The sequence below is a fragment of the Platichthys flesus genome, chromosome 3, assembly GCF_949316205.1.
Source record: "Platichthys flesus chromosome 3, fPlaFle2.1, whole genome shotgun sequence".
NCBI classification, from domain to species: domain Eukaryota; kingdom Metazoa; phylum Chordata; class Actinopteri; order Pleuronectiformes; family Pleuronectidae; genus Platichthys; species Platichthys flesus.
The window spans coordinates 22483378-22505682 of record NC_084947.1 but is presented as its reverse complement, the minus strand read 5'-3'; the positions used below and the strand labels follow the sequence as shown (position 1 = coordinate 22505682).

The following is a 22305-nucleotide window of genomic DNA, read 5'->3' as shown; positions in this document are numbered from 1 at the left end:
GAATATTTGTGTTTAAAATTATTCAATGGTGTCACTGTGTTACATAATTGAGAACTGTTAGATGTGGTTCGCATGTGTCCTATGGAGCTCACTGACTCAGATGTGTACACACACACACACTACAGCCTGGCTCCGCGGGTGAGGCCAGGAGGCAAGCCACGCCCCTCCCGCTACCCCGCCCCCTGTCTGTGAATGCGGTCACTTGTGATTGGACGGCGGCTCATCGCTATGAAAACCCCCCCCCCTCATATCGCCAGTATGTGGAAGAAGTGATGCACTGTGAAGCTGTGGCAGACAGAGAGAGACCCACGCACACACCGGAGGACCCACACACACCATCCTCTGCGGAGATATTCCTTCACTCGCCCCGTGTCTTGAAGAGCATCGACCACTTATGGTGTTTGTTTTTTTAATCTTGGCTCCATTGCTCTGTTTTTCATATCCGGATACAGGAATATTTAGGATAGTGAGTGGCTGATATTCAAGAGTGCGATCGAGGATGACATTCTGGCGATTTGTTCTTCTTTAGAGAGAGTTTGGGTCGGACACGGAGGAATCGCACTGCGCACATGCCCCTGTTGGATTACTGCACTTCCCTCTGTCTGAAGCTGTCATCATGAAACTTGCCTGTAAATGAATTTCACCTCCGCGTCCACTCGTCACATGCCGCCGTCCCTCACAGCCTCCGGATCCAGATGAGAGATCTCCCCGGTGGAGCTCAACCGCTTTTACGCAGCCAGTCCCCGGAACGCAGCGCCGCCGACGCCAGCTGTTACCCACGCCGGACAGGAGCGGAGCGACCGTCCGTTCCCTCACCCGCGATTTGTCCGTCTCCCTCGGATCCATTGCGTCAGGCTAAGAGGCTGCCCATCCGGATCGTCAGGATGTTGACGGCGCACAGCGGCCACTTGCTGCACCCGGAGTATCTCCAGCCCCTCACATCCGCGCCAGTCAGCATTGAAGTAAGTAAAAGCTAAAAAAGACAAAAATCTAAATCACTCTAAGAATCAACTGATATAATGTTCCTTATTTGTTAGTCAGGTGGTTTTTAATACACGGGCGCTGGTGGCAATTAATCTAATTCTGACAAAAAAAAGCGTATGCGCCATTTTACGCGCAGGAATTTCAAGTTTGCGAGTTACCAGAGTTTAGAAATGTTAAATAAATGTTTTAACGGCACAGATTCAATATAAATTCATCCATTTTAAAATAAATCATGAAATAATGCAAATGTTCTCTGAATAAAATTGTCATAATTTTTCTCTTTTTTTTTTACATTTTTCCTCTCTCTTTCCTAAAGTTGACTTCAGCCTTGCGTACTCTGACTTATTTTATTATTTATGTCTGATATTAATTAATGAAGGAATGTGGAAGTGAAAGGTTTTTTATTACTTACTGGACAGGGACACATTTTGTCAGGATTTTAATTTGATTTGGGCTAAAGTCAATGTGCCACACGGTGTTAAACTTGAATTAAACTTAAACAAAGTGTATTCACCTTCTTGCTCTCCTTTTTCTTTCCCAGTTGGATGCCAAGAAGAGTCCTTTGGCTCTGCTGGCCCAGACCTGCTCTCAGATTGGCAAACCTGACCCCCCCTCTTCCTCAAAGTTGGCCTCCCTCTCCTCAGGCAGCCTGGGAGACAAGGAGTCATCCAGCCGCTCATCCAAGTCTGGAGAGCAGCACCAGTCCCCTGAGGACAAATCCAGCTTCAAGCCTTACTCCAAGTCATCAGGTGGTGACTCTCGCAAGGATGTTCTAGTGACAAAGGGGCCTTCTGATAAACAAGCTTTCAGGGTGCCAAATGGAAACTCCAGTGGTAGCAGTGCTTCCTGTCAATCCTTTCCCCCACATTCCCGGTCACCCAGCTCCAGCTCTCCTCCACTGCACACCCAGAGCCAGTCCCACAGACAAAGCCATTCCCCCTCCACGCAGCCCCCATCACACTCACATTCCCCGCACATGGACAACAAATCCGGGAGCTCAGAGCTGGCCAGCTCGGACACCAACCACAGCAGTGCTGGCAAAAAAGAATCCGATGCGGCTAAATCAGGGATGGATGGGGCTCAGTTAGCCAACTCAAGCCACGTACGGGCCAGTGCCAACTCCAGCAATGCTAGCTCTGCCAGCAGCCCGCGGCCGGAGAGCAAGGCTGACCTGCAGGCCTCTTCACAGTCTGGCCTGGGCTCAGGGCACATTGCTCCTGTTTCCCCTTTTAAGCCAGGACACTCTGTCTACCCCATGCCTCCTGCTTCAATGGGCTACCATGGCTCGATTGTGGGAGCCTATGCTGGCTACCCCTCCCAGTTTGTTCACAGTTTGGATCATACCAAGTCTAGTTTGGGGATGGGACTTCAGGGGAAGCACCCCAGCTCAAGCCCCCTCACTGGAGCCTCACCTCCATCTTTAATGCAGGGCTTATGTCGGGACCCATACTGTCTGACTTACCCCAATGCACCTCATCTAGGAGGCAGTAACTGCAACACCTGTGTTCACGATCCCTCAAACTTTAAGTCTGGTTTCCCCATGGTTTACCCTTCACATCATCTTCACTCCTTGCATGCCAGCGCTCTGAACTCCAGCACCAACCCCTCCCTTTCCCACCCCCTCTACACGTATGGTTTCATGCTCCCCAATGAACCTCTGCCTCACGCCTGTAACTGGGTCTCTGTTGGAGGTCCTTGTGACAAGCGTTTTTCCACATCAGAGGAGCTACTAGCACACCTGCGCACCCACACAGCCCTCCATGGGATGGTGGACAGTAAGCTGTTGTCAGGTTACCCGTCATCAGTTTCATCGACAGCCTCTTGCCACATGCACCTGCCCCCACACAGCAGCCCAGGTACTCTGCCCAGTTCCTTCTCGCTCCGAGGCTCCCCTGGTTTGAGCCTGGCTCGGTACCATCCCTACAGCAAATCCCACATGCCCGGAGCCCCAGGACTTCATATGCCTTCCCTCGCCTCCTCCTCAGCGTATTACTCCCCCTATGCCCTCTACAGTCAGAGACTGGGCTCAGCCTCAGCCCTTGGGTACCAGTGATGTCTGAAATAATGGCGGGCTCAGTGGGCTCTTCAGAGTAGCCATGAAGAAGGTTTCTCGAGACTGGGGTCATCCCCAGTACAGGACATTACGCCTGCCAGGACTAGCACCTGTTAGCCCCAGGATTGTGATTGGGTCACTGTTGGATTGTCCACAGCACAGAACCAAGAGACTTAAGTCCTAAAGATGGTGGGGAGCAGAGCTTGAAAATTATGAATTTGTGGGACTTTCTTTTTCAACAGTTTGATTTGTTTGTTTGATTTGTATTTCTCTATATCTGTCTCCCAGAACTGAAAGTCTGTATTTATTTTTCACTCAAGCGCTTGGTACTCAACTCTGGGGGGAACTTTTACTCTCCAAATAAATTGTTCCTAAGTATTCTGATTTAAGTATAGTACCATTATGCCTATCATACACACTAAAAATAAAAATCTTGCACCATGATGACGATGGACTATGATGCTTTATTCTGGGAATCTGATTTTATCTCCTTTCCTTTCTGCTGTTGTTTTTTTCCCTTCATATACTGTACATTGAAATTCTGGAGGAGTGCATGTCCATGAAAATTATCTTGAACAATGTCATTATTTTTATTTGTAAATATGCAAAGATGTACTATTTTTTCAATCTTACCTGGGGTCAGCAATTTGGGGTCAACTAATGCAAATGGTACAAAGATAAGATAAAATGACATAAATAAAAACGATTAATGATGGCTGTGCTATCAAACCAACAGTAAATGGTCTTATTTTGTTGAATAAACAATACATGATTTTGACTTTTGTATATCCTTATTGGCTTCTATATATAGGAGTGTCCTTTGTCACAGATGATGGATTAAATCTTACCAGACTGCTGCACTGCACTTATCTAGGCCTATCTATCATTACGGCTGTTACAGCCACGCTATATGTGGCTATGTGCAATACTTCATGGCTCATATCAGTTGACAGGTGTGTCCCAAGGAGGGCAGGCCGGGTCACATTAGCCCTGTTAGCTGGTCTCTGAAGACTTTCATCCCTCATCCTCTCTCCATCAGCCCCATTGCTTTTGTTGTTGCGAGTGCAGCTTTTAATTGCTGATTCCTGTTTGCGAGACCTCAAAAGAGCCTCCTCAGCAGAGTGGAGTGGCTGCTGGGTCACTGGGACTTCCATAATGACCTGAGGGAGATGTCGACCCAGGATCTCCTCACGGTCTGACGGATTGGCCTGCAACACAAAGGCCGGAGCTGACAATGGGAGGCGGTTAATAGAGAAATATTCATCAAAGTCCGGACACCTCCCCTGAGGAGAGTGGGCTCTTACAGGAACCACAAACCTGGAGGCATCCATCCTGACGCACAGAGCCATTTTCTTGCTGCTCTCTGCTGCCCTGTGGTTTACTAAAGTCAGCATTCTCGACCCAGAGCTGTTAAGATACTAATTCGAAGGGAAGGAGTGGGTCTATCTGAAAGCCACACCAGTGCCATTAAGAGTGTTGTAGCCCTGATAATGTGTCCCCATCTCCTCTCAATTTGGCTGACACGGTTTAGGTGGCACAGAGCGAAGAGGCTGTAGTCTCAAAGGCGGCTATTGACCCCGACTCCCAGACTCCTCTACTCTCGCGGTTCATTAGCACTCCAGACAGGGGAAAGGCGAGCACAGGTGTCACTTGACAGGACCATTAACAAAATGGATGACCCTCCCGAACAACATCCAGCCCCTGCCACACCAGCAAGGTCACGGCGTTCTGATCACGGCTCTGGTTCACTGTTTGGGACTCAGCACTTGTTTTTCTTCCTTAGAAACTGGAACTATGCGGGCACTTCTCTGGAGGAGGACAGGCTTACTTTCGGGATGCTTCTTTTTTGACTTTATAAAGTGAAAACCTAATAAAATGGGTCAAAGTAATTCTGGTTTAGTGTTGCATTGCTCATATGTATTCTGTGCAACATTTTTCTTTGCAACTTGCAGCTGTGCCACAAGAGATAAACTGGATTGTGTTGCCCCCTAAAGTAACGTTGTTGAAGTACAGGGGGGATTTGTAAAGTAGGGCAGATGTGTCTCTCTCATGACAAATGTATATCAGTTATCTTGCTGTTGATATGTATGATCGTGAATGTAAGGATGCTGGTGGACAATAGAGAAGAGGGGATGTTGGCTCAAATCTGAAAATGATTCACACTGGAGGTCACTCAGGGGGGAGAACCTTCAATCTTGTCGGGGAGGTGGACTTAATTCCACTGCTGCCAGTTTACACTCGTTCATCAAATGCCTCACTATTCTCCCTATCCCTGTGCTCATCAATCTCCTCAATCTGTCTCCCCCCACACACACACACATACCCGCAGCTGAGTCAACACCCACACACTCCGTTTATGTCGCCTGTGTGAGGGTGTGTGTGTGTGTGTGTGTGTGTGTGTATTTAGCCCCAGTCCTTTGACCATGGGGGGGGGCACATGTGAGTCTGAATTCTCTGGGGACACAAATGTTTTGTAGCCAAAGAAACAGGCTGATGTGATGTAAGAGCAGTGTTTAACATTTAAATGTCACACTAAAAAAGTTTAAACATTAAAGCTGTCTTCAACTTGTTATGAAAAAGGACTTAACATTACTTAGCATTATTTGTTTTAATCCTCTACGCTTGAAGGTGATGAATACAGAATTTAGTTTTTTTATTCTTAGACAATTTTTGGACGTTACTTTATTTATTTTAAATAAAAAGCAGTAAAGGAGCAGCATTAAACCCAAAAAGTAATGATTTCTTATTAATGATATACTATTCTTTTTCTTCATTAAGGAAGCAAATTAAAAAATGTTTATAGATATATACATACACACACATAGATATGTTTATATATAGTATCACTATCTTACATTTTTTACAAAACAGCCAAAGAATAATTGAACATCTCCCCATGATCTCAATCTCTACAAGGGAACAGCTGCAGAAGTACAGATAGAAGCGGCCCTGAAGTAGTAAAATAGTAACAGTACTAGAATGATCATAGTCATCAAAGTAGTGGTATCAGTGGAGGTGGTGACGGTGATGGAGGGGACTAATATTTTCCCCTGGGTGTAGAGACGGTGCAGAGTGCCACTGTGAGGTCCTGAGCAGCGGCTGACAGGCCTGGTGATTAATGACGACAGGGTGTGGAGCTGCTCTTCAATTAGACGCCAGCTCTACCGCGACTCGCCATCGCCGCTGACAGCCAGGACAGAGGGAGAGAGAGACAGAGCTGTGGGTTTTCTCTCTCTCTCTCTCTCTCTCTCTCTCTCTCTCTCTCTCTCTCTCTCTCTCTCTCTCTCTCTCTCGCTCTCTCTCTCGCTCTCTCTCTCTGTGTCTCCAGAACAAAACATTAACCTCAACTCCATGGCTACCACCTCTGTGTTAAACATCAGGACACAATACAGAGCCCTCGGCATCCAACAGTGACCGCAGTGTTAAAGCAACCCAGATGGCGTGAACACATCCCTCATCAGGGCCTGTCACACAATCTCTGCTTCATTTCTCCACATAAACCCAGTGACTGACTCTTTCACGTGCCTGTTTCAACTCCCCTCTCATTCACGTCTGCACTCAGGCATGCTGTAATGCTCGCTGTGAAAACAATAACAGCCACATTACAGTCTTCTAGGTTGTTAAGCAGGTTGTGCACTGGTTTGAACAACTTCCACCCACAATTATGCACTGATGTTTGCTTGGTCAGTGGAATAAGAGGATCATGAAAGCATAACTTCCTTCGCAGGAGTGACCCGAGCTGGTTGGATTGTTGAAAGTAACAAACATGACTACAAAACTTGCTTGTTTGTCATTGGTTGAATTAAATGACACCATACCATTGGCTACAAGGATGAAAAATCTCAAGATTTATAAAGATATTTATGTGGATGCAGGTTCATATACACATAATTTAATGTAATGTCATTTTCTCATAAAAGTAATACACAAATTTAAACAAAGCAAAAAAAGGATAGACATACGTCTGATTTGACCAGATCTCTGAGACTTTCAGTCATTTGCCGTGCAGTGTACAGGGCGATGTGAGGAGCGATCGGATGCTCCCGATCCATGGTTGGATGAATTTTTTCGTAATCTTCGTAAAATACACTAGTAGTAAATGTTGTTTCTGATGGGAAGCAACTATAGAGCAAGAAAGAAAAACAAGGAGAGAATGGGGTTCTTACAGTAGCGTCATCTGACTGTGTCTTGTGATCACTCTACAATACAGTAGCCTCAAACGTAATTAGCTTTCTATCTGCAAAGTAGCCATGCCCAGAATGCCCACGTGTTCCGAGTCACACGTGTGTAGAAAGGCAGTCGCCTCCTGTTTGGATGTTTAAACACAGAACGACACATACGATCAAGGCATTTTTCTCCTCCAAACTTTGACTTCTTCCTCTTTGACAAAGACAACGGTCCAGTGCTGGTCCGGAGGAGCAACACAGTATGAGCAGGCAGGTCGTGTCAGCCAGTCGGAGTGTGAATACATGAATCTGAGCTTTTGTCAATTGGTGTGAGATGGAATTATCAACATTTCTCAAGTCACACAGTGTTTACCAGATTAAGAGACAATAGAGTTAATGGACAATTTTTCTAAATGGGAAGCTCTGCATCTTAATATTTTGTGATTTTGTTGACCTGTAGTTTTTTCTTTTCTTGAGAAAATCAAGAAAATAGCAGTAGGGGAGAGCGGGGTAATGTGGGACATCGGGTAATGTGAGATACCCCCTGTATCTAGGCAACGGAACACATTTGTGGTCATGTGACCAATATGTTTTCAAGCCCCTCCCATCCTCCCCTTGCCATGAAGAAGAAGTTGGACCACTTCACCCCGTAGCTGGTGTAAAGTGGGACACAAGACCACTTTTTTTAAAACAATCATATTTTCACTGCCCTTTGTCCTGAAGACATTCTGATCATTTCCATTTCTAGAAAACATCCTGAATTAATGGGAAATGTGTAAATTTTACTGATATATAATTTTAGTTCGCCTAGAGGGGAGCAAATGTAAAAAATGTCCCACATTACCCCGCTCTTCCCTAAGATGTCCCTGTTATTTTTTCTCACCTGCACCTTAAAGTATTATAAGACACAAAACAAATGTAAAAGAATCCAAGTTCCCAAATATACTTTTTGTAAGTATTATTAATCTTCTTTATCGCTAGGTGAAAGCAAATTTCCCGAATATTGTTTGAAGTGTCACTTAATGTTACCATCGCTACTGAGTAAGTGATCTGTTTCTTCTGTTCTCATAACTATTTGGTTTGAGCATGTCATAATTATTGCTGCCACTAGTGGTCACCAACCAATATAACGTAATTAATGGTCATAATATGCTACCGGCACAGGCGCCCTATACGGCTGTTCTTTTTATTAGTGTCACATTAGCTAATGACAGGGTAAAGGGCCATTATATAATTTAGAATAGTTTTTTGCCCTCGTCAGTAACCTAGGAAACAGAAGTGACAGTTCTTTGATGCAGCCTGTAATTATTTAAGAGGCTACAAATTATGTTGTCAACTTCTGCAATAACAATACTGCATGTTAATTCTTTTAAACATTTAACCTCCTGAGATGTTTTACAACATACGTTGCGTCCCTCCTGCTTAATCAGGCCTTGAAAATGGACCTAGAATCTGTTCAATCCTCTACTTTGGCTTGATGAATTTATAGATGAGTAATGAATAGGGGCTGTCAGCTCAGTCGTAGCTTCAGATAGAGAAATAGTGCTGTCATTTACTTTTCAGCCAGCCCTGACCTTCGCAACCCTCACTTGGCCTCAAAATGAAAAGCTGCCCAGTGCTGCTGTGGCCTCTCCTAAGTTCCAGTGGTGTGGGTGAGCACCGTTAATAAACATACCCTCCCTAACCACCAGTGGAGAAATTAATGTTTCAATTACAGTACGGAGCACTGCTAATAGGGCTTGGACCGCGTGTCCAGCTGGATTCCATTTGTTGACTTGCTGGGAGTTTGTGGCAAAGATGTCACGAACGTTAGGAAATGATCGTGCCTTGGCGAGGAACGAGCGGCGGCGATGACGGTCGTGATTCATGCTCTGATTGACAACTAGTTTTTTCTCTTCCACTTAGGGACAGCCTGTGGTCATAATGTACTCACTTTAAGTATCATAGGCCTTACGTCTGTTCTCCTCCTGGATTGGTCATCCAGACTCTGAGGCTGCCATCTTGATGATTGTACTCATCTTAACCGCTGCACTACAGGCCTGGACACACAGTTTCTACCCACTTTATACAAGCTGCTCAACGTTTCTTGCACATGTGCCGCCACATTAATGGCAGATTGCCCCTTTCCATTAAAACGAATCTACAAGCATGCAGGATAATAAACCCTGTAGAGAAACAGGGGAGCTGATTGACAGGGAGGATGAAATGGAGCAAGGTCCCGCACTTAGGTTGGAGCATGTGGAAACAAGTGCCAACATGCTGATTCACTGAACTTTAAACCTGAGTATGTGTGTAACAGATGTAATGCAAATGTAAGTCCTTTAGCCAAGCATTGAAAATAAATGTACATCATTGAACACACCAGAGATGTTCAGCCGCTAACTGACAATAGAGTGTGACTTCAGCCGCACAGTGTGAGTGGGATTGTTTGTGTATGTTTGTGCCAACATCACTCTGCTGAGTTTTCAGCCATAGTCACACAACAAATAGATTCATTATTACACATGTCAACACATGGTAAGAGCCCATTCAAACACTTGATGTTTACATTCAACACCTGAATACAGTATGCAGTCACTCTTGATAATACATGTATTCTGTGTTCACAGCCTGTTTAATGGTCACTTAAAACTTTGTGCTAGTGGGTATATTGGATTCTTTAACCCTTTGATAGACAACATGGGTCAAAAGTCTCAGTTTTTGAACTGAAATCCTTATTTCAGTTACTTTTTGAATAAGAAAAATGTTTGTATCTTTGTCCTTCTAATGCATAACATGGGTAAAAATGGCCAGTTCCTGTTTTATTTCATGCATGATGAAATATATTTTATCATTTAAAATTCGAAATAGTCATAAAATGTCTTGTTTTTGATAACCACAAATCATTATTTTCCCTTTCCTTATTTGAACTTTATAAACAAATGTAAAGTTTGTACTTCTACATCACTTTTACACACATGGGTAAAAGACTTGTATTCAGTATGAGAAATATGTACAATACTAGCTAGCTAGCTTCTTTTCTGGCTAGCTAACCACAGCTAGATCAACAAAATAAAACTCATAAAGAAGCTGGGATGGAGAACAGGATGAGAAAGATGAGCAAAGAATCAAGCTGGAGTTGTGGGTGTGTCTTGGAATTCAGCTCTTCTAAGTGCAAAAGGAATAATAAGGTATAAAAGAATATAGCAAAGAAACTTCCCACCATGCATGAAATAACACGGGTATGATAACATGAATACTGGTCATTTTTTACCCATGTTGTGCATTAGAAGGTGTTTGCTTAGCTTGTGTATCAAAGGGTCAACTACAAATACTTTACTTTTTTTAAAGAATATATGATTTAACCAGTGACTATAGTTTGGTTAGGTACAGGACATCTTAAGTTTTGCTAGTTTTTATTCCTAAATTCCCATTATATAACAAAAACTAGAATGGCAATCAAGAGCTCCTACCTCTTCCGAGACCCAACAGTCCCTTCATGAAACCACATTTAAATTCATTGAATCCTGATTTTTATTTTTGATCAGCACCAAATTGCCCACTTACCCATTACTCTCTAAGAGCATAACAAAAATGTCTATACATTAAGGTCTATAGAAAACAATTAATGGATTCTTCCTTGGGTTATGTTCCATCATTCCATTAAGTTTGCCGGATACTATTTTGCTTTGACAGGGGTGAAAACATAACCTCTTTGGCAGAGGTTACAAATACAAAAATCTGCACTCAGACCACTTTAGGGCTGTGAAATTATCCACTATATCCAACAATAGTAAAACAGTTAAATCTTGATTAAAAACACAGCCAATAGTCTTTAAACAGCGATGACCAATCAGAAAATGTACATGTGTTCAAATAAATAAGGGCTCACTTCCATGAAGTGTCCTTAACATGCCAGTGAGGCAGTTCCTGCCCATGAAACTGCCTGACCTAAATGTTCCACATGTGGAAGTTGAACATAAATATTACTATTCATTAATGGCTCTGTGTCAACCTGTGTATTTCCTGCTATGATATAGCATAACATCTTCCATGGAATGAGTTTGACATCTCGTCAAACTGGTGCATTAGAATATAGATTGAAGAACAATTCCACTGATTCAGTGCTGCAGGTCAATCTTGTTAAATGCCCTCATATTTTAAAACTCTGTGCAAATCAAAGTCTTCAATTCAGTCTTCAGTCTTCATGTCTAAGCAGAAAAAACTCTGATGTATTTAGTATTGATATTGATATCGTTATTATTATTTTCCGGGACTTGATTAAGCTCCTTCTGGGCCACAAATATCTTTAAATAAAACTGTTTTTAAAATCTGCCTAGTCCTCGCTATGGACAGTAATGTTTATCGCTGTATGTAATAATCTAGATGTGTAATCATTGGACTCCCACTGTTAGGACCAGGTTTTCCACCTCTTTTTTGTGCTCTGTGTTTTCCCCTCTCCCACTGTTTCTCGTTTCCTGTGTGGCTCTATGGAGCCGGGAAGGTCCTCCTGTTGAATACCTGCGCAGCTGAGCTTCAGCTTCTATAAAAAAAACTCCACCTCTCAGTCTACAATACCTCAGCTCATCTCCCCTGTCGTCGCCAGATCTTCTGTTCACCAGTGTGGTAACTTATCTCTGCTTTGTGATTTCACCTCTCTTGCTGTTTGATGCTTACTTACCCCGTGCTCCCTGTTTGCCACAGAACCAGCTGCGCACCATCCGTTTCTTAACCTTAATCTGCTCGGGCCTCACCCTGCCAGGACCTTTGGCTCCCCACTGCCTGCAATCATCACCCCAGCTCAAGCCATGGAACAATAAACCTTTTTTACTACCATCTTCCTGCTGTGTTTGTGTTCTGCACTTTGGGTCGGCAAGAAACAGATCATATCACCCACTTGAACGATTTCCCAATCATAACCAGTTTAATAATGATAATTTCTAGCTTAAATGTTACATTACATTTGCTCATTTGACAGATGCTTTAACCTAAAGTGACTTAACAACTGAAGAATGACTTTGAAGCTTCAGTACAGTAGAACGTTTATCGGTTTACAGCTTATTTCTACTTTCTCCCAATGTTTAAAGAAAAAAATTGTGTTTAAGGACAAAAGTTTAAATTTAATTTAAATTACAATATGGATCAAAAGAAGAGGCTGTTTAACCCAAAACATTGTAGTCCCCATACCTACACAAAAAATGGATTCTGATGATGGATTTCTTTTTTTAGATTTAATTTTAAATATAATTATTTTGCAAATTTCATCATAATGTGTTATTGAACCTTATATATCATTTTAAATACATTTTAAAATGCTGACAAATAATAAGTGTAATCAACTTTAAAAAAGATATGTACATTAAACTTAAAACACAAAGCTTGATTTGGATAAATTAATTGTGCAACCAAAATTTCAGTGGACCTCCCATGTGTGTCTGAGGTACTGTGCCGACAGCTCCAGGGACCGATTCCTTGAAAGTGAAGATAAAAGCGGCACTATCCTGCAGATGGAAAAACTGACAGTTAGGAAATGAGACAGAAGTCATTTCACCCACCGTCTCCTTCAACAGACATTTCACTTCACCTCAAGTTCAGCTCCAAAGTTCTTAAAGTTATGAGTGAAGCAAAAGTTTACGAATTTCTCCCTTTCATATTCTATTTTAGAAAGTATAAAGTTTTAGAACAGCCTTCTGGCTTTGCATTTCAAGTTTGGTATGCTCATTGCAGCATCGTCAAATCCCACTGTTATTCTCACATTTTCACATTGCAAGGTCAGTTTATGTTTTTAAGTTCCCGGAGACCTTTACACATTAAGACGTTTATGGTTCATGTTAGCAGCTCTACACTATCCACAGATTTCTGTGTTGGATTTAGCAGGACCGTGTCAGTGTGTGTGCTCACAGAGTTTGTATTAGCAGAGTCCTTGCGGTTTGTTGAGTGAGGGTGAAGAAAAAAATATTTTTTCCACAGGCATCATGATTATTTTTACTTTTTTGGAGAACTCTTTTGGACTTTGAGAGACCCCTCCCTCGCTTCCACAATCCCTCCTTCACCTTCTCCTCTCCACCCACATGCCGACGATGGTGCTCTGGGCAAAAGACAAAAAAAAAGAGAAAAACATACTAGTACAGGATAGGAAGGAGAGCCAGGGAGAGCCAAGTAGAGGGCGGGAAGGGAAACAGAGCTGATTATCCAAATACAGTCATTAAAGGGGAAATGTGTTTTTCAAGCTGTCAAGATGATTAATGGGCGAGAGCAAATCCTCACAAATGCTCTTGTTTAGTCTAACTGGCAGACACGATCCTACCCATTGATTTATGGCAGGCCTGCTGTGTGAGACCATAGTGAGGTTAGAGGGGGGTTGTCTGTGTGTGTGTGTGTGTGTGTGTGTGTGTGTGTGTGTGTGTTCATTTAGAGTGCGTGTGTGTTCATATTAAGCTGTTTGGTTTGTGTGCACACGCTTGTATGTGTGTGTGTGTAGTGGAGTGTAGGGAGAAAGCAGTGTGTCGCTCCACGTGACCAGCAGGAGTTGAGGAGGAATCGGATGCACAGAGGCGATGCAGTGAGTACATTCACCTTCAGTTCCAACAAATCAGCCACACAAACCAGAGCTTAGCGGGGACTTTTTATTTTATGGCTCCGTGATTGAACATCAACGACAGAATCAATGTTACATCCAGAATGAATCAAACTGCTGTCGAGAAGGACTTAGGCTTTCATCCGTCACTTGCCGATATCCCTCCTCACAGATGAGATCGCAACGGAATAAACAATATTTCTCCCCCTGCTCAACTGTAACTGATGTTTATCTGGCTGAGTTGCACATAACATTATTACATACTGATTCACAGGGCAGGGCATTACTCTGTTAGAAGTCAATAAACAGCACTGTGTCATAACATGTTTTTCTTAATGGGCACAGTGTCCTTAAGGAGTACTTTGGGGTTTTAGGAAATAGAAGTGTTGGCTTTCTTGACAGGTAGATGAGATTGATATTCCTCTCATGGCGTGTCTGTGTAGTAAATATGAATGTAATATGTAGTAAATATGAATGTAGTATATCTGCATCTTTGTTCAAATCCATTCAGTTCGTTGAACATAGTTGTCTAAGCATCAAAATCTGATCAGATTAATTCTGACCATTATAATCCCTGTTCATGGAGATTCTTTACTTTGGCTTTAAGTAGAGACAGACAAGGGGAATTATTTTCTTTGTCATTTCTAAATATCTAAATTTCTAAATATCTAAATATCTAAATATCTAAATATCTAAATATCTAAATATCTAAATAATCACCTTGAATTTGTATTTACTATTAGATATACCAAATGAATGGCAATCAATGCTAGAGCAGTTGACATAGAATGTATTTCACTTAAAGCCAAAGATGTAAAACTGTTGGCTGAGCTATGAGAAAAGCCAGGGGATCTGTCCGTGTAGGATTCACACTCTGGGTTTCCACACATGTCTGTACAACGTTGAACTGAGCATTATAAGGGCCATATTGAAGTAAGACAAATTTTTAAAATTTAATTTAAAGAACAACTTTGGGAGAAACGGCCTGAAATGATGGGGGGGGGGGGGGGGGGGTGGTGGTCCAGGGCCATGTAACCAGACTCCCTACATGGGCATGGTTGGAACAGTACTTATTTTACGGTCGTAATCCCATTTGACACCATATCGTTTCTGACATAGAGGAACCACAACAAATCGCGGGGGTTGTTTTTTGTCAGAGTTTTTGGAACGGTAGACATTCCTGATACCCAAATTAAAGAAGCACTACAAAAGTGGAATTTTCATATTAGGGCCCCTTTAAGTATTTTGCGAAAATTACAATTACGTATATCTTGAGAAGTATGAAGACCTCCTTATCATAATATTAGGACTTTATTCTCATCGATTTACTTTATTACTGAAATCTCCAAAAGTTGTGTTCCCTTAAAGCGCAAGAATGATGCATTTTTAATATGTTATTTAATACGTTAAAAAAATAAAAAATCAAACAGATGTGGATGAGTATTGCATACATTCAAAATCCATATTTCTATTTCTTTTTCACACTGTCTGTATCACCTTCTTCATCCTCCTCTTTGTTGCTGCTGCAGCAATCCAGATTTACAGTGATAGATTCCCATCTTATTGTTTCTGAATAAGCTGGGCTTTCAAGGGATTTTAAAACATACTCTATGAATTTATAGAAGATACTTACTGATGAAAAGTCCCAGTGCACTCGTCCACTGAAGGTGAGTACGTCACTGCAGGCCGATCCAGCCCAGCTATCCAGGCTGGTCCAGATGGATGGCTCGCAGCTGTTGGCCCCACAACCTCTTCCCTCAGCACGACCATTAGGCCTATCTGTCTGCAATTTCCTCATTCTTCCTCCGTTCCCTCTGAAGTCCACTGTGATCGCTTTCCCACACCCCCACAGCTCCGCGTAGTACCACACTGTACGTACACTGGAGTGTCGTTTGGCCTGAGCAGACCTAAGCACATTCACAGGACCAATTACCATGTCCACCCACACATGATACACACACAGGCATGCATGCACACACACACACAAACACACACACACACACACACACACACACACACACACACACACACACACACACAGCTCTGATACATGTACTATAAAAGCAGTCAGAAACCCACGAGGACGATGTTAAAAAGAGATTTCTGGGGGGGAGATAATTTTGTGCCGCAGAAAGAGTCCAGTTGTGTATCATTGTGGTTGGACCTCCTCTGGGGCTCTGCAGAACAAGCCAACCACTCAAATTCTAATAGTAACAGATGATACAGAGAAGAGAATAGAGGAGGAGGATGAGAGTGGACGTCCAAACCTTAAAATTAAATTGTGACTTATTGGAGTTTGGATGTTAATGTTGGTCTCCTTCTAGAGGCAAGAAGATGTGACGGATTAGTTCTTCACCTGACTTTAAAGGTGCTAAAAACAACATTTCTATAATATCGATTAATCAATTATATTATTAATGTCAAAGGGGTCGCTCGTTGTGACAACCTCAGAGAGAAAAATCACCTGAATTATCCCCTTAGTTGCGATTGTTTCTGGGCAGGTCCAGGTCTACAGGAGTGATTTAAAACCATGCATTGCACCCTCAGTTGAAATTTGAAGCATAAATGGAGTTATTTAAAAGTGTTGATCGAAATTGCACAGGTCTGATGCATCATGCCAAATGGAGCGTTGTTGGTGCCATGCCTCACTCTCCACAATCCATCATACCTTCCAATTGGCGCTCTATTTAAGCTGCAAAGATTTGCCATCACCCCTTTTGCTTATCGAAGCCTCTGCTGCCCTGCGTCAGTATCGCTGCCTGACGATTCAGCTTCTCCATCACGCCAGCAGCCTGTAGGCTTGGAGAGGCAGGTTTGAGATTTAGATGAAGTAACAGCCTAGAAGCCAAACTATGGTCTGCTTCTGTACTAAACATTTCAGACGTGAGTTGTCTAAATGAACTGTGCTTGGTACAAGGATCTTCCGTAGCTGAATTCATGGAGATAACAGTAACGTTAGCAGCAGCAAAGTCAGATTCCAGTCAATGCTAGCCTACAGCCATCTCACATTTAGCCCCTATACCACACAAGTGTCTAAATAAGTTTTTTTTTTCCCTCCACTTTGTGAACTAGTGCGTTTCTTGATCATATTGTGAGGTCTTGACTTTACAGTGAACTGATATGAGATCATGTATGTGGGGATTGGGCGATAAACAGAATAATTTTGATTTGAATTGAAGTGAATTTCAACTCATTGTTTTGTTTCTTTGTCCCACAACATATATGTTTTAGTTCACTTTCACTGCTGTCGTTAGCGTAATCTTAGCCCGCAGCAGGGAGCTGTTTTAATAACCCATCTAGGCAGAACCAGGCAGCCGAACAACAACATGAGCAGTTACTGGAGACAAAACTAGAAGAAGGTATATTCAATTTAGGTTTTCAAGATGCAAGACTTTATATTCAATTGCACAACAAATACATTTAGCAGTCGCTGGAAATGAAAGGATTCTGAAAATATAGAATAGAATACAGAAAAAAAAAAAAAAAAAATATATATATTTATATATACACCTAAAAAGATTAGTGTAAAACAAATGAAAGTGATTGCTGATGGTTTTATGTAAGGGCAATGTGCAAATAGTTACTATTTTAAAGGTTTTACCTGCCTTTAAGAACCCCCAAAACAGTAATTGCCTGTTAACAAATGTTGCTTTATGCTTTTTGTTGTAGGGTTGGACTCACTTTGAGGCTGTTCTACCTAAAAGGTTATTTCATGTCACGAAAAATGTTAAAGACCTGAGAAAGATAAGTCCCTAGGGATCAGAGCTTATCAGTATTTAACCAACCGAAGCTTAAAGGCCAAAAGATATCAGCTTAGTGAGCACAAGTGAAAAATAAAAACACAAAATATTGAATAGTAAGACTAATTCCTAATAAGTGTCATAAACACAACTGGATTATCTGGTGTAGAGCTGTTTAGAATCACACCTGAGCTGACCCTGAGTCAGTTAAATCAGCAGTGTCCTGTTGGGTTTGGGTTCTAACATGAAGTTGTTATTCCATGTGTAAACTCTGCTCAGTATACCCCTCCAGGCCTCAGCTAGGACTCTATGGAGAAACGTATAGGCCTCGGTATGTGAGTCCACATGTCAACACAGAAATGATTAATGACCCACAGCCCTGCTTTCTTCTACTTCCTTCCTCTCTCGTCGTGTCACACACGTCATCGCGCGTCGCCGTAACAGAGGCTGGCAGACGGCTGCAGCAGCACCTGCTTGGCCTCATGGCTGCAAACAGACCATAACATGCAAATACACGTATACATTTACATGTAAAGCTGTTCTGGAAGACTTTTCATGTCAGTAGCCTCAGAATGTGACATCAGTAATGAGAGGTCAGCTTTATGTTGCTGGAGTCACTGGCTGCTGTTTGAACCTGACTGTTTCATGTTCCTCATCAATGTTTTGAAGTTGGCAGGACCCTCATTAAAGTAATGCTCAGGATTTGAGTATTACCAAAGGTGCAGCAATTTCACTTGGAGTCTAAAGCTACACTGAAGCCCCCTAAGGGGATTGCTTGATATGTTGGGCAATACAATACTACTACAAAGAAGCACCTCTTTATGGGATTACCTGCAGCTCCTAAGGGTAGATTAAGATGGCCTTCTATGTTGTGATCTTCTCAACCTATATCTAACTTGCCATTTTATTAGCTGATACAACTCCTTCTCTATTTTTGACTCGATTTTCTCAATTTTTCAACTATAATGGGCAAACTTTGGTCAATAACTGAGCAAATGTTCTTCATTAATACAGTTTACAATCTTACCCAGATAAACACCACTGTTATAATATATATTATTCTAACCTCAGGTCTGCATCGTGTTTCTTTTTTGTATTTTGAACAAAATATGTTAAGATAGGATTGTGTTGGTCCGATTTTTTTTATCTGCTGATAACATACAGAAATATAACTAACTAGACATCATAGATGTTATATAAAAAGGAACATGTGAACAATTCTGGGGCCACTTTGACTGGGAAGGTTTTGTTGATCTGTGTTCACACTAATAAAACAAAGTGGACTTTGGGATAAAATGTACTCGGATCCAGGCCCGGGTCCCCAAAGTGAAAATCCCCTTTTTCTTGGAGAGATAGTAAAATCATTATACTTGATGAGGAGATATTGGGTCAGCTCTCACAGGTTTGTAATATAAGCTGATATGGAGACAGCAGCTTTAATATTTTTAAATGTTTCAACTGGCTCTTACAAAGCTAATTCACTAACAACCATTTAACATTAGTCTATATTTAAATTCCTACATTGCCACCAAATGATATTAAACAGCTAATATAAGACCTTACAATCATACAAATACATGCACACACAAACCCGGGTAACACTATCTCCATATCCATTTTCCAAACTTGTCCTGTCAAAAACACTTATGTATGGGACACAATGAAAGAGTGTGATCATGAGAGCACATGTGTCCTGAGCTGTCTGCTGAAATGCTGCAATATGCAGTAAGTGTGTGTGACAGACAGATAAAAGAGACAGAAAGAGTCAGAAAGGGGGTTGGTACTGAAAAAAAAGAGAGGAGAAATGGAGAGAGAATTGAAGATAATGAAGGAAAAAACGAATAAGCATTTGTGAACCAGTCAGAGAAGAGAAAGAAAGGGAACTGTGGAGAGGCAGAAAGCAAGCAAGTGTTGCATGTGTGCTGGTTCCCAGCCCTGTCAGGGCCCTGTCAGACTGTGATTTATGGCTCCGAGACTGGGAGCAGTCTCTGCTGCCAGCTCAGTATTGTTACAACTGACAGCTAATGAGGCCAGACGGGCTTTCAAGCACAGCACTTAACAGAGGCCTCCATCTTCACAAGTCATGAGCTCGCCTCTTTCTTTTCTCCCCCTTCCTCTCTCTCCCCCATTTATTTCTTCTTCCAGGGTGGCAGCAGTGTGGCGAGCTAGCACAGGATTTCTGGGGGTGCAGCGAGAAAACAAGGCCGGCCGACAGAGATGTATGGGCGACGCTCTGCTACTGCCGCACTTCCACTCTCCTCCTCCTACTGCATGCTATTAAGCAAGAGGCTCAGCTCATATAAATGAGGCAGAGAGGATGAAATGCACAAAGGGAAAGATCCAGCACTGTACCACTTCTTGAACCTAAATATTCCACTCTCTCTACATGTACCCTCCCGTGTTTCAAAGGCCCGGAGTTACATGCTGTCTTCTCACTCTGTGCTTGTGTGTGTAACCTGTTTGAAGGCACCTGAACTCCATAGCCTTGGCTGTGGTGTGTTTTACCTTCAGCACCACAGGCCCTGGTTGCTTGGACCCCGCTCTGTAATCACTACCAGAGTCTCTGGCAGAGCTGCCCCCCTCCCCTCCACCCCCTCCCTCGGCCCCTGGTTTCTTGTCACTCGTGATTAATGGCACTAGGGCCCCGGCGCGGCTTACGCTGCCAGTTCCAGCAATGTTCCCTTGATACTTAATGAACTCTGACAAACTTCTTTTCCCTTGCTCTGTTGTTCCCTCTCCCCTCCGCCGCTCCGCCTCTCCCTGTTTAAAATGCACGGCACAGAGCTGCCATTGCAGCACCTAGGGGTTAGCTGTGGTCTTTTGAACATTGCTCAAGGGGCCAGTGTCTAAAAATAAAGCGCACAGTATTTTAGTGTCAGGACCCTTGTGTTGTGTATCAACTTGAGGCTTGTTGCTGATTGAGAATGAAATTAATCGACTTCTTGTGTTTTGCACTGATGCACTTCTGGTTGGTAGATTTTTTGCCTAATTTTCTTTAATAAATGCAAGACTTTCTTATTGTTTCTCCTGCCAGCAGCTAAATAAATCCATATATATAAACAGTTCAAATAAATTCCTGCTGCAATGTAATAGTGAAAACATGTTAAATTAAAAATAAACAGTGTGAAGTAGTGTGGAGCGTTCAGCCTCTCAATACATCTATCATGGAAACGAAGCTGCACGTGTCATCTGGTCTGTGTCGCCATCTGCTGTCCACATGAGGAACATGTGTGATATGACTTCAAATTTTAGTTTCAAATTGAAGCGCGTGTGTGTGTGTGTGTGTGTGTGTGTGTGTGTGTGTGTGTGTGTGTGTGTGTGTGTTTTCCTTTCGTAGGACCAAAATGTAATATCTACAGTCCAATGAAATGTGAATTATTGTGAGGTTCAGGTTCAGGTTACAGTTAAGGTTAAGGTTAAGGTTAGGGTTAGGGTTAGGATTAGAGTAAGGGTTAGGTTAGGTTAGGTTAGGTTAGGTTAAGGTCAGGTCAGGTTAAGGTTAAGGTTTCGTCAGGTTAAGGTTAGGATAAGGCACGAATAATGTTTTGGTTTGACTGTCCACGGTAATAGAAGTAAAATCAAAGTCCTCATAAGTATTACATTACATGTCATTTAGCTGACGCTTTTATCCAAAGCGACTTACATTTTTAGAACACTCATCATTTTATTTTATGAGGGGCCATCTAGGGGTTCAGTATCTTGCCAAGGACACTTAGGCATGCAGATGGGATAGAGTGGGATTCGAACCAGCAACCTTCTTGTTGTAGAGCACCCGCTCTATCCCCTAGGCCACACTCTCCCTGCTGTGAGTACAGCTGTGAAAACCTGTGTGTTTGTATGTGAGTCGTTAATAAATACATTAAAATTAGGGTTAGGGTTACAGTAGTAGAACTACATAGTGTTGCATCACTATTATCAATCGAATAATGTGTACATCTAATATCTAATAATAATATATATACATTTATACTCTGAGCTGTTCTTCTTTTCATTACAGTTATATAGAGTTATAGCCTCTCTGTCAGCTGCAACCAGTCGGACCATTCTCCTCTTAACATTTGTTTCAATCCACAGAACTGCTGCTTATGGCTTTAATTCTGAGTAAAAACTCTACAAAATCTAAAAAGTTTCAGAAACACTAAAACTACCCCATTTATTGTAAAAAATCATGCCGGGGTCAAAGTCAATCAGTTTTCCTTTTCTTTCTTATTTAGATGTTTGTTGTGACCATAAATTGAAGCACCTGACCCGTATATCTGAAGAATTCTGTTCATAGTTGTCTGATAGTGGCTTACAATTCAATTTGAGCAATAATAAAATGTAAAATTACGTCCATGCCAAGCAATGCAGGGAGTTATAAACCAGACAGACAATTTGTCATGAATATTTATTTGAATGTTTTTCTAAAGACGGTGGACTAGTGGCAGAAACTTGGACTATGGGCAGAAAAGGTCTCTGGTTCGTCTCTGGTTCAACTCCACGGAGAAACAACAAAAAGATGAACCTGGATTGATCTGTCCAAAAATCCAAGAGGATTCTCCCTACCCTGTCTAGTGCCCCTGAGCAAGGCACCTTACTCCCCCAACATCTGCTCCCCGGGCGCCGTACATGTTCGCTCACTGCTCTGTGTGTCCTGCACCAGATGGGTCAAAAGCAGAGGTTACATTTCCCTACCTGCATGAGTGTGCCTGTGCTTGTCTGTGCATGTGTTTGGGACTAATAAATGCATCTTAATGTAGTCATCGTACACTACTGCACGCTGAAAAACAGGAGGTGCCCCCAGAGGGCGCTAACGTAGCGATCTGG

At 42.3% G+C, this 22305-nt stretch overlaps 1 protein-coding gene across 1 annotated transcript; it reads left to right on the top strand.

Annotated features, from left to right (window-relative positions):
* The first annotated feature begins 289 nt into the window (after nucleotides 1–289).
* On the top strand, nucleotides 290–3815 carry znf703 (zinc finger protein 703). Its single transcript, XM_062385057.1, has 2 exons — nucleotides 290–962; nucleotides 1526–3815. Exons 1-2 carry the CDS (start codon nucleotides 696–698, stop codon nucleotides 3035–3037), a joined length of 1779 nt encoding a protein of 592 aa, XP_062241041.1. The 5' UTR covers nucleotides 290–695; the 3' UTR covers nucleotides 3038–3815.
* The last annotated feature ends 18490 nt before the right edge of the window (nucleotides 3816–22305 follow it).

Coding starts and splice junctions, on each gene's coding strand:
- znf703 (XM_062385057.1), top strand. CDS start 696: ATGAGAGATCTCCCCGGTGGAGCTCAACCGCTTTTACGCAGCCAGTCC. Junction 963..1,525: donor CCGCGCCAGTCAGCATTGAA/GTAAGTAAAAGC, acceptor TTTCTTTCCCAG/TTGGATGCCAAGAAGAGTCC.